The 13136-nt window shown below is 47.4% G+C and overlaps 1 protein-coding gene across 1 annotated transcript in view; it reads right to left on the bottom strand.

The window, feature by feature from the left end:
- The window catches only part of LOC133359839 (receptor-type tyrosine-protein phosphatase beta-like), a 34545-nt gene extending 21899 nt beyond the window's left edge, over nucleotides 1-12646 (bottom strand). Inside the window, exons 1-6 of the mRNA XM_061578390.1 lie at nucleotides 12086-12646; nucleotides 7361-7510; nucleotides 6101-6308; nucleotides 3789-3898; nucleotides 2408-2513; nucleotides 680-703 (exon numbers count right to left, since the gene is read on the bottom strand). Of these exons, the coding sequence (XP_061434374.1) occupies nucleotides 680-703; nucleotides 2408-2513; nucleotides 3789-3898; nucleotides 6101-6308; nucleotides 7361-7510; nucleotides 12086-12470 (983 nt within the window). The 5' untranslated portion in view covers nucleotides 12471-12646. The remainder of the gene's footprint in view (nucleotides 1-679; nucleotides 704-2407; nucleotides 2514-3788; nucleotides 3899-6100; nucleotides 6309-7360; nucleotides 7511-12085) is intronic.
- Between the last annotated feature and the right edge of the window lie 490 nt (nucleotides 12647-13136).

Here is a 13136-nt window from a genome sequence, read left to right as displayed (position 1 = left end):
CTTGACCATTGTTACAATGCAGAACGCTTCACTGTTGTTACAACACGGAACGCTTCACCATTGTTACAACGCGGAACGCTTCACCATTGTTACAACGCGGAACGCTTCACTGTTGTTACAATGCAGAACGCTTCACTGTTGTTACAATGCGGAACGCTTCACCATTGTTACAACGTGGAACGCTTCACCATTGTTACAATGCGGAACGCTTCACCATTGTTACAACATGGAACGCTTCACCATTGTTACAATGCGGAACGCTTCACCATTGTTACAACGTGGAACGCTTCACCATTGTTACAACGTGGAATGCTTCACCATCATTACGATGCGGAACGCTCACTGAAATTTCCTAATGGATTTGCGCCGTGATTCGAAAGATATACAAAGATCAGAAAAATTAAAAAATACGTTAAATTATTTTTTTTAAAGAATACAAATTAAAAAAGCGTAATGATGAATCTAGACTCGAGGAATCCGATGAGCTGTAAAGCTCTTTTTTCCCACAGACGCCCAGTAGAGGGGCACAAAGGGTCACAATGTGACAACAACAAACAATATGGGTACCCGTTTGCGACCCTGGTGCAGCTGGGTACGGGTATGGGTAAGGAATCAAAACCCGTTTGCGACCTCTGTGTTGCAGTGGCAGGCAGGAGGTGGGGGCGGGGACACCATTTACCTGTTTGACTTTGATCCCTTCTGCCTGTGAAGAGAGAGAGACGAAGACCCCGCGCCAACATTAGCGTCTCCTTAATAACCGACGATGGAAGCGCAGCGACTTGGCACAGTCGCGGGCGGGGGTGAGGGGTGGGGCACAGGTGGTGGTGCGTCTGCCAGCCATCTCGGTCAGTCAACCCATGGCACGTGCTGTGTCTGTCCCGTGACCTTCTGCACCCAGCCTGACACAGCAGTCGACCCATGGCACCTGCTGTGTCTGTCCCGTGACCTCCTGCACCCAGCCTGGCACAGCAGTCAACCCATGGCACCTGCTGTGTCTGTCCCGTGACCTCCTGCACCCAGCCTGGCACAGCAGCCAACCCATGGCACCTGCTGTGTCTGTCCCGTGACCTCCTGCACCTAGCCTGACACAGCAGTCAACCCATGGCACCTGCTGGGTCTGTCCCGTGACCTCCTGCACCTAGCCTGACACAGCAGTCAACCCATGGCACCTGCTGTGTCTGTCCCGTGACCTCCTGCACCTAGCCTGACACAGCAGTAAACCCATGGCGCCTGGGTAGGTCCCGTGACCTCCTGCACCTAGCCTGGCACAGCAGTCAACCCATGGCACCTGCTGGGTCTGTCCCGTGAACTCCTGCACCCAGCCTGGCACAGCAGTCAGCTCATAATACCTGACCTCCTCCTGCCAACGGCGAGCCTTTCACATGTCACGTGGCACAAGCGCTGCGGTGATGTTACCGCCACTTACGTTGTTGTTGTTGTGCGTGTATGTCTGTGCATGTAAGTGTAAAATGTGTGTTTATGTCTTTGTGTGCATTCCCTGATCATGTATCGGTTAGCGCACTGCGCTGTGTATCAGTCGACCAGAGTTTGAATCCCACTCACGGCCAACGCGGCCGCCGATTACCTGAACCGGTCCTGGGCCTCCCCTAGGCCGACTCAGCCTCAAATGAGAACCCAGTGCAGTGTGTAGTGAACATCGCCACCGGGGAGACAAAGGCGACCGGGAACGTCGTGCTGGCCACCCACTCGCCTCGTGCGTCTTTGCCAGCCTTCTTGGGTGCCGCTGCAACTCACTACCACGAACGGCACTTGCCCCCGCAGCCCGCTAAGGCCACAGGGGAGAGATCCTTGTCTTTGTGTGTGCGTGTGTGTGTGCATGTGTGTTGCTGGGTCATGTAGCCCGCATGCCCAGCCACCGAATGCCTAAACAGGTTTTGTTCGGTCGGATCGAGGGGACTAAACGGGCGCAGCACGGGCTGGAGAAGAGATGGAGTGATGTGGTACAGGAGGACGTGGAGCTGAGTGGTCTTGCCGATGACTGGTACCAGCGGTGTCAAGATTGGCCTCAGTGGAGGCTCGTGAAGGGCGCTACGGGGCAGTTGGAGGCAGTGGCCCTCCAACAACAACAGAGGGCGGAGGAGTGACTCTCACAACAATGAGCGGAGCGCCGGGTGACTAAAGCACAGCAAGTTGGCACAGTAGGGGGCACAGGTGGTGCATCTGCCAGTCATCTCAGTCAGTCGACCCGTGGCACCTGGGTCTGCCCCGTGACCTGCCAGCTGGCGTTCGACACTTCGCGTGGCCTCAAGGTGCACATGGCCTGGCACAAGCGTCGTGGTGACATCACCACCACCTAGTGGCGAATGGCGGTTCTTGTTGTTATTGTGTGTCTTTGTGTGTGCGTGTGTATGTGCGTTGCGTTCTCCCCCCAACCACCCACACGTACAGCTGGTTCCGCTTCTTGTAGAGGAAGAAGCCCCCAGCGGCTAACGCCACTCCGCCCAGCAACCCTCCAATCACTCCGCCTGCCACCGCGCCGCTGTCTGTGGGGCCTATGGGAGTGGGGGGCAGTGGGGGGGGGGGGGCACAGAAGGGATCGCCCAGTGTGGGAGGACAACAGCTGAGTGATAGCGTTCTTCCACTCTCTCTTGCAGAGGTCCGCGGTTCGAGCCCCGCGGCTGCCCTGGTTAATACCACGCGTGTCATGATCTTCGTCATCGTCATCATAGTCACCCACGCAGCATCGTCAGCCGCAGACAGTGGCGATGTTTACTGCGCACCGCACCAGGGCACTCATTTTTTGCTAAAGCGACCTAGGGGAGGGCCCAGGGCCGGTTCGAATGTTCGCCACTGTTGCTGGTCGCGAGTGGGACTCGAACTCGGGTCGCTGGGCTCCGTAGCGCTGCGCCGTGTCTACGTGTGTATATTGAAGTTATTTTACACCACACTAGGCCAACCGCGGTAATCGGAGGTGCGGAAGGAAAGTACAACAAACTGAAAGACAACAAGAACAACAACAAGCAGTTAAAAATAAATGAGTTCGTCAATATAGATGATGATTTAAAAGTGGCTTCCTAATTTCGGAAGGAAAAAGCGTTCCAGACGGCCGCAGAAGGAAATCTGACAGCGTTGCGCGATGCAGCGACCACCATCTTTGTTTGGCGGCTGAGCCAGAAGCCGCTGCTGCTGCTGCGAGGATGACGACCGGTCCTCAATGAGATCAGCGAGTGATTGCTGTTCATTTGTATTCGTTCAGCAATCGGAAGCTGGCAAGAGGCCATGCTCCATGGGGTGGGTCGCAGCATCACATCTCCCGACATGTTAACTACCTCGCCTGGTATGCAGGAGGTCGTGGGTTTGATCCGGACCCTGACGCCTGCGGCCGTCTGGAACGCTCTTTTTTCTGATATTAGGAAGCCACTGAAGCCGTGCACTTTTAAATCATCGTCTAGATTGACGAACTCACTTTATTTGAACTGCTCTTTAGTGATTAGTTGGTTTTCCTTCCCCCGCACCTCCGATTAGCACATTTAGCTACGTACGGTGAGAAAGAAGTTCAACATACATAACTTCAGAGTTTGTGTGTTCTCTCCGTGGTCGCGTGGATTCTCCTCCGAGTCCTCCGGTTTCTGCCCTCCACATTTAGAATCGACGTCACGCGTTCAAAGTGTTTGGCTGCTGCTACGAACGTCCACACGATGATATTGGTGACGATAAGCCACTTCATTGAGCTATTATTTAGCAATAGCACGGTCGCTTCTGAAAAAGGGCTGCATAGCCCTCAGTGGACCTTTTCTGGTAAAAAAAAATAAGTTTATAGTACTCACCGACCAAGGTCAAGATCGGCAGAGAGAAGAAAGTGTCCGCGAAGAAGGCTTGGTTCCCAGCGCGGACGGAGCGTGTGCCCGGGATGAACGTGTACGCACGGAAACTGAACCTGTGCCACCAGGAAGAATGGAGGGGTTTGGGAGGGGGAGGTCGCGTGAAAAGGCAGGACAGCACGGCGCCAAGGAGGGTTTCCATTGAGAAATTCCACGCCGCGCGACAGGGCGCCTGATCGGCCCACGTAGCTGTGCTGTCGCGTTCATATTCTGATTTCGTTACAGTAAATAAAAAAATATACGAAGGGGCTTCAACACACAATATCAAACCCACACGGTTTACCCCGTATTCTTGTACAGGGAAAATTGAGTTTTCAGATCCATACGGCATAGAGCCGTTTCAATATGGGCAAACACTTTTTTTTATGTGTCTGCTTGTTTGTGTTTCTCCCGTGTGATGGGACTGTGTAGGATGAACATTGAGATTTATAAGGGGCACGGGGTGACCAACAAGGTCTGAATTGATAGTAATAAGGTAGGGTACTGATAAGGAGTTGGCAAGTATATTTTAGTGTAGTGTATAGTGTAGTGTAAAGTAGTGTATAGTGTCGTGTATAACAGTGTATAGTGTAGTGTATCGGATGAACGTTGATATTTATAAAGGGCACGGGGTGACCAATAAGGTATGGGCTTCAACCCCTTTCCTGGCGAAATAAAAAGGTGTTAAGATGTTTGAACGCCCAAATAGACTCCCACACACCTATTCCAGAGGCATCATCAAGTCTGCAGTCGCCACGCATCATGCTTTTGGTGAAACATGCAAACTAACATGCTTTGACATTACAGTAGAAACCCCTCCTCTTAATGACGCCAATTGGTTTCCACAAAGCCCGGTCGTTAAGTGATTTTGTCATTAAGCCACTAAAGGAAATGCACGTTAGAGGGTTAAAAAAAAGTTTCTTTATAATATTTAAACAATGTATTTGTAAAAATAACCAACAATATTATACACACATTTTAACACGTAAGATTTCGCGACCAATCTCATCCATAATAGAGGTTTTTTTGGGTTAGATCGTGTAAATATATAAATGTGTCATTAAAACCCGCCACCACCCGACACAGCCAACTAGTAAGGGTAGTCACACCGGTGTGTTGGAGAGCCAAGCCACAACATTTACAATCTGAGTACGACGTTTCACCAGTAATTACACCCAGCTTCATTAATGCATTCATTCATATTTACTGCACCTACAACAGCCCATCGTTAGGAGGGAAATGGCCGGTAAGAGAACACATTGGGCTCTGTAAAGGCACTAAACTACACTATACAAAACACAGCTATACACTACACTACTATACACTGCTATACACTACACTGCTATACACTACAATACTATACACTACACATTGGGCTCTATGGAGGCCCGTTCTTAAGCGATCAGTCGTTAACAGGGGGTGCTCGTTAACAGGAGTTCTACTGAAAACGCGTTGAAAGCGATTATACTACACCAGAGACAGCCTCCTTCATGGCCTAGTGCAACGAGTGCGATGGCCTTACAACAACGCCGCCGTATATATTCGCTCGGCAACTGGAAGCCAATGCAGCTTGGCGAGCAACCGGGCGGACACCAACGGTGTCGGACGGTGCAGTAGCCCCGTCACCACGCGTGGCCTCACGGAGCACCAACGCAAAGAGATGTGTAAAAATATATATATGCAGGGGCGGTTTCTTCATTAGGGCGATTGGGCGACGCACCACCAATGTCATTCAACCACAGAGTTACGCTAGCCGTTACTGTGCCTCTGGATATAGTCCAATCAGCGTCATGTCACGTTCTGTAAAGTACCGCCTCTTTTTGGGCGATTTCACTCTGGCTGATAATCGCCCAGAGTGTACCCATAGACTTACATTCAAAGATGTTTTTTTTCGAACGGCGGGCGCTCCAATGCATTCTCTATGGCTTCCGGGAGGGCTCGCACTAACGTGCTTACGTCATCATACGTAAGCACGTTTCAGTCAACAATATTATTTGTCGCCACCTAGTGGAATCTTTAATAAAAGAAACTGAGTGGATTGTAATAATAGTGAGTATAGAAACAAACAAGATGTATTGTAAGAGTCACTTTATTTTTCATTAATATTAAAGAAGTGAAGTTGCCTTTACATGCTTAAGCTGTTAATTTTTCCATTGCATGGGTGGACCTTATCCTTATCAATCATCCAGACATTTGCCCCCCCTGAGAGATTTTGCAGGAGCCGCCACCGTATATATGTATCGTGATAACGACAAGGAGAACTTTCTCAGACAACGCACCTGTACTTCGTGTTCGGCTTCAGCGCACCGTCGTCGAAGCCGCCCTTGGTGGCGCCGGTGCCGACTTTGACCTGCACGGTGGCGCTCGGGCTTTTGCAGTCGGCGGGGTAGACGCGGTCGTCCACCTGGTACACCTTCGTTGTGCCGCTCACGTAGTCCGAATACTTGCTCAGTGGCCATTTATTCTCGGGCTTATCGGTGGTCGTCTCTGCAAGCGAAGGGACGCGTCAGCCATCCGGTGTGGCGAGGTGGGGATTTATCTTACGGGACCCTTCTTTTTTTTTTTGCTTACCAGTATCCGAAATAAAGAATACGTTTTTGCCCTTTGCTGGCAATAAAGTAACCGGCTCAACCCGAGCTATAAATGCTCCAACGCTTGCATTGTCTTTGTGATTACTGTTCGCATTTGGCGATGTTCTCTGGTCGAACGCCGGTGCGGAGACAAGGCTGGGAAGAAGGCTGCTGCTGTCTCTGGTGTAGGCCGATCAGTTTCCAAGGCAATGCATCAAACATTATCAGAGCCATGTTTGTTTGCACGTTTTGCCACAAGTACTTCGTGTGGGTAATGCAGAAGTGACGCCATGCAAAAGGTATCTGTTTGGTGTTTGAATACCTTAACACCCGCAGTTGTATTGAGGTATGAGATTTGTCAAATTTCCCGTGGTTGCCCCATAAAATATATAAACAGCAATACAGAACGTCCTCCATTTACATGGCTCCTATCAATATTAAACGTTTCCCATTCTTCCAATTCCGTTCCGACTAAACATGTGCGCGTACATCGTCAAAACTAAACAGGAAGAAAAACATAAAGATAATGTTACCGGTACCGAGGCTCCCCCCAGGGCAGGGCACGTGGCACATTTTTGACGCCGGCTATCATACAGTGGCGGCGGTCGTGTGGCTACGCTTCTCTGCGGTGAGTAACGATGCCTTGAAAAACAACGGCGCTTGCTACTAGACCTCTCTAAGTGAGATGAACCACAAGTCGCTTGAACGTTCCAAGATTCAAAGGTGAACGGATTTGTCTCCAGGTCTTCGGGTTTTAATCTCCAAATTTAGAATCAACGTGACGCGTTTCGAGTACTTTGGCCACTATACATTTCCACGTGATGATGATGAAGACGACGACATCGGCCACGTCGTCGAGCTATCATTTGTGGCCAGGCCGCTTCTGAAAGAGAGCTACACAGCTCGGTGGGCGTTACCTGCTAAAATAGAACATAGCTTCATTAGTTATCGTCTTTCCTGCCCACGTACCCGCGGACTCCTTGACGATGACCGTGAAGTACTTGAGGTCGCCGTTGGTGGTGGCGAACCAGCTGCAGCTGAAGGACAAGGTCAGGCTGTTCGAGGTCACTGTGTTCGGCACCGAGTCGACCTTCACCGACTCCGGAATGTCTGGCGGAGCTGCACGCGGCCACAGCGGTCAGACATACGCAGAATCAGAACCAGAAACGGTTTTAATCGCCATGTAAGTTTGCACAGACAAGGAATTCACTATGGCGGGACGGTGCATACATTGAACAAGTAGGAATCTTAACTTATATAAAAGGTATACACTCTAACTATACTAACGTTACAAAGTATAAGTAATACTAAAGGGCTAAAATCTTTAAAATTATGAATAAGTAGACCTTATAAAATGCGAAATGTAAAATGTTAATTAGCCGTATTAAACAATCTTAAAATACAAAAATACAAATAAAATTACACGTTGTAAGTATGGAACGGTGTAATTATGTAGATAAAATGTTATAGGAAGTGTAACAGTCATTTTAAGTCTAAAAGTCATTTTAAGCCCTTGGCCTTGTTGAGGAGGCCAACAGCGGATGGGAAAAAACTGTTTTTATGACGTGAGGTTTTGGTCTTGATGGACCGCAGCCTTCTGCGGGGGACAAAGATCCCCTGCGTAGCCTTAACAGACTGTTGGAGCAAGTGACGTTATCGAGTAGCAGCACCGATGAAGGCCAGCACTGTGGCACACAAGGGGGTGGGTGGGCAGCACCAAGCCCGCCCGCATTTGTCTCCCGTCGTGTGGCAATGTGTAAGAAAACACCCCAGGTACTCGTTTGAGGCCGAGTCGATCTAGGGGAGGCCCAGAAGCGATTCAGGTAAGCGCCACTCGGTTGCTGGTGCTCGTGAGCGGGGAATCGAAGCTCGGGTCGCCGGTTCGCATCGCGGCACGATGACCGCTCCCACTACCGCTCCCCGCACACGCACATCCACCGGATAAGCGGGTGAGGTCAGAGGGTCACGCTGCAACCCTGCGAGCACTTTGCCCGTGCCCACCGCTTTTGCAGGAACGTCACAGACTCGACGTAGCTCTGGAGAGCCCCCTTTACGAGGGCGCTTTGGTTGACTCTCCGATGTAGGTCTTGGGGGGAAAATAAGTGGGAGTGTGCCCACGCTGCTATAGTATTTCCAACGTGATGACGATGATTAAGTGGCTGCGTTGCGCCATCATTTGTGAATGCCAGGTCACGTCTGAAAAATAAGCTAATAGCTCAGTGGGCTTTGCCTGCTGAAAATATATATGTGTTTTTTAGAGATTTGCTTACCTTCCCTTTAATTTTGCACTCCTATCGCGTTTGTGTGTATTGTGTTTGTTGTTGTAACGTTCTGACCCTGTGCCCCGACTGGGCATCTGTGACAAAAGAGCATTGTAGCTGATCGGATTCCTCCCGCAGTCTAACAAACACATTCCTCCTGCGGAGGGAGCTGATAGGAACGTTGGGTTGCTCGGTCAATGGCCAGGGTCAACGGCGGCATGGTGTATTCCGCAAATATGCCCGACTGTGAGGGCGGGCACAAGTCGGCATGAGTAGTAGTTTTATAAGGGCACCACGGGGTGACCAGCCCCTCCCCACCTAGTTACCAGGTAAGGCCCACTGAAAGCTGCATAGCTCTTTTTCAGAAGCGACCTGGCAATCACACAAAGGATCATCACGTGGACATTTATAGCAGCCAAATACTCTAAAACGCATGTTTTCTAAATGTTGAAAGGGGAAAACCCGGAGGACCCGGAGAAAAATCCACGCGGCCACAGGGAGAACATGCAAATATATACAGGCGTCAGGGTCGCGATCGAACCGACGACCTCCCTATACGAGGTGAGGTAAGTTAACATCTCGCCAGAACATCTAAATTACGATATGTAAGCTTTCACGACTATTGTTGCGATCCGTAATTAGTTGTTTGGGTTTTGATCGTGTAGGTTGTGCAGTTTGTGACTTGCTGATCCCCGTGCCCCCTACTAGACATTGGTGAAAAAGAGCTGCATGGCTCATCGGATTCCTCCAGTCTAAGTAAAGGTTCTGAGGTATAACTGGCATATAAGAAACGAAACAGGAAGATTTTTTACCACAAATCTGGCCATCGCCTGACGAAGCTAGTTGTAATTACTGGCGAAATGTTGGACTCGGATTGTAACTGTTGTGCTGTACTAGTGACGAATTGGTACGTTCTGTTTACGTGACAAACACTATTTATTGGCTGTGTCGGGTGGTGGCAGGTTTAACGACACATTTATATTTACATGATCCTAACCCAAAAATATGTATATTATTAACTGGCATATTTGTCCACGTGATGACTCGATCTCTGTGGCCGGGTCGGTTGGAGGAGGGGGGCATATCTCTTGATTGGCATTGCACCCACACGACCTAAACCCGAAGAACGAATCGCTATCTTCTTGGTTCTTTCGGTAGAGTCACGTAGAAGAGAAATAATAAAATTATAAAAAATAAAACAGGTGAAGAAACAGAGCTGTCGGAAAGACAGCTCTGTTTCTTCAGCTGAGGACGGCTGCTTGTGTTGTGGCCGAAACGTCGTGATAATTTTTATTTTATTATGTTTTATTTTAATTATTTTATAATTTCCCTTCTACGTGACTTTACAGAAAGAACCAAGAAGATTAATCCCTGCAGTCACGAAAGCTTTCAATCAAAACGAATCGCTAGTTGCACCATTCAGTTGAGAGGTACACGTGAACACGAAGAAGTTTGTAGAGTCAGTTCTCCCATAAACGCCGCGTGTTGTTTTCGTAACGCCAATTGGAGACACCGCAATGAGCGCGTTGGGGGAGGGGGACACATTTGTCTACAACGCGGGTGCAAATTGGATGCAACACGATCGAGCGAACGGAACCACGTCGTGCGCGCGAGTAGGAACAAGTGATCGTAACAGGCTGCCCCGGCGTAGCGTCGTCATTGTCATCGCGCAAGGCGTCGAGATGCTGCTGGATGCTTCTAGACGCTACCCACGTGCTTTGATCTTGGTTCGGCCTGCGTCTCGCATAGCACGTGTTGTGTAAAACTAGTTACTACTGGCAAAGACTAATTAGAGAATCGATTGAAATTGAGAGAAACAGAAATAACTTTAATCGCTCAGACAGCTACAGGCTTAGTGCGGCCTGGAAGCGTATTATTAAATAAGATGCATTACAATCCCTTATAAGGGAAACAAACACTGATTACTAATGTAGCATAATCACAATAAAACACATTCCAAACAATTTCAAATGATTACTAATCTACAACTCGCATCGTAACAATAGCCTGATTACTAATCTAGTATATAATTACAATCACTCCCCCCTTGAATCTTTGCACCTGATGAGTTGATGAGTTAATGATGATGTCACGCTGCTGCTGCTCTATATAAGGACGGGAGACACAGCAGAGCCTCACCTTGCCCGATGATGCTGGATGCAATTACCAGCGAAACGTCGTACTCAAATTCTAAATGTTGTGGCTTCAACACACCGGTGGGCTAAAGCAGTGAACTATTTGTCTTTTGTCAACGTGACACTTTTTTACTGATTGGCCGTGTCGGGTGGTGGAGGGTTACGACACATTTATAAATAACGCGATCTAAACCCGAAAACGTTGATTATGAATAACATTGGTCGCGAAAGCCTACGTGTTAAACTAACCTCCTATATTATACATTGTTTATTACGAGTTCATGAAGGGGCTGTCTTCGCCAAGCAAACTTTTTAATAAATATAATAGTGAACCTGAGGTGATTTTTTACAAAAACATATTTTTTTATATTAATTGCACATTGACCTACGATCAGACCGTTTAACTACTTCAAAAATGTGGTATTTTTCCAACAACAAACGAATATAAAAAGTGTTGACAATCTTAATCAAATTATTATTTTTAAAGACGTACCCATCAAAAAGCACTCAATTAAAAGATTCCGTTCTTTTTTTTATTTGCAAGAACTAAAAGTAATTAACGTAATAGTCTACAAGGGGAATCGCTCCTATCTTTAAGCGTTTTCTAATTATTCAGACGTGAAGATCATAAAATGCAGATTTTTTTGCTTAAAACTGCTTGAATCCGAAATATCTTAAACGAACAAACAGAAATCTTATATTTTGAACGGTTTCTGAATGACACCACGTGCACAACTGTGTTTTTCTGGGGCACTTGCAATCGCGATTTGGGGGCCTTAAAATGACACATCTCGGATTTTCAGAGTTCGCCCTGTTGTTGTGTCCTAAAAGCTACCCGTGAACCGAATTTCAGCTTTCTACCTTGTCGGGAAGTACCCTAGAGATGTTTAAGACGTACAAAGTTTCTGATTAAGGTCTTTAGGTATATAGACAACGCGATCTTTCCATAATGCGGTTGTTCTTCAGGAACACAACTACTACCGCATTGTAGGAGAACAGACTGTACGTTATTTGTTTGCCATATTTACGCCGGCAGGGGGGCAGGGGGGGGGGGTTGTACGAAATAATCTGTTGCAAAAAGTATTCTGACAGATGTTACAAAGAGACTTCGCTGCAATTCTAGATTTGAAGCTTTCGTGACTGCAAAGATTCATATTCTTAGGTTTTTTTCGGTTAAGTCACGTAAGTAAAACATCAAAATAAAATAAAAATAAAAATCACGACGTTTCGCTGCACTAGATTCCTCTACTCACAGATTACCGCATGTGCATTTGCGACAGATGGACGCGTTCACTCACCGGTCACGTCAGTCTTTGCAGTGCTTTCAATGATTTGACTTTGCAGAGATCCGGCAATGACCGCGATGCTGACCGTGTAAAGAGTGTTCGGCTTCAGTTGTTCAATTGTGATGAACGTTTTATTGGTTGTTGTGCTCAACAGTAATTTTACTTTTGGTTGCTTGTCAGGAGATGTGCTTATAGAGGGGTCTTTGCCATTGAAAATGCTGATGTTTTGCACCACAGTAGAGTTATCAGACACCCACAAAAGAATATCCATAAATACACCAATGGGGAGAGACCAATTGCAGTAAATATTCGTCGACGTATTCGGGAAACATTTAAATGCACCGACAGGTGCTGGATCTGTAAAAGGATAGAGATATATAACCATGATGATCAACATTGTACAATAAACAAAAATGGCACTGCTATACTCACAGTCGTCATCAAATATATTCCCAAAAATATTAACTGCTCTGAAGTTCAGTGAATATTATACTTGCAGAATCTTGTACTTTATTAGATTAACTTTAGGATGTAACCCTGGGCCCATGTCTTTGATATCTTCGGGACATATGCTTAAGGCTCTTGCATGATGTTACATGAGATATTTCACATCTTATTACATCAACAAGACATTTATTTTGAGCCATCCAGCCACCAAAATAAAATAAGTCATGAAAACAGACGTGTGCTAAGACTATGACTCCCCCGTGAAGAACACTGATAGAGAAGTGAACAATTTGTTCGGGGGTCAGACACGGAGCTGACGTTGCCAAGATCTTGGGATCTAATCCGGCGTTTCAGCCACACGTGATTTAACCTGATTCTTATACCCTTTCCCCTTCCGATGACGTAAAAACTGATGACGTACACACCTACATCAGTAAACATTTACGTCATCAAAACTTATGACGTATGCACTATGCCATCAGTTTTTACGCCATCGGGAAGGGAAAGGGTGCGTACGTGTGTACGTCATCAGTGATGTAAAAAACTGATGACATACAGTGAGGGAAAAAAGTATTTGATCCCCTGCTGATTTTGTATGTTTGCCCATTGACAAAGA

The sequence above is a fragment of the Lethenteron reissneri genome, chromosome 66 (genome assembly GCF_015708825.2).
Source record: "Lethenteron reissneri isolate LAM-NWPU_2019-01 chromosome 66, ASM1570882v1, whole genome shotgun sequence".
NCBI classification, from domain to species: domain Eukaryota; kingdom Metazoa; phylum Chordata; class Hyperoartia; order Petromyzontiformes; family Petromyzontidae; genus Lethenteron; species Lethenteron reissneri.
This window is presented reverse-complemented; position numbering and strand designations above follow the sequence as displayed.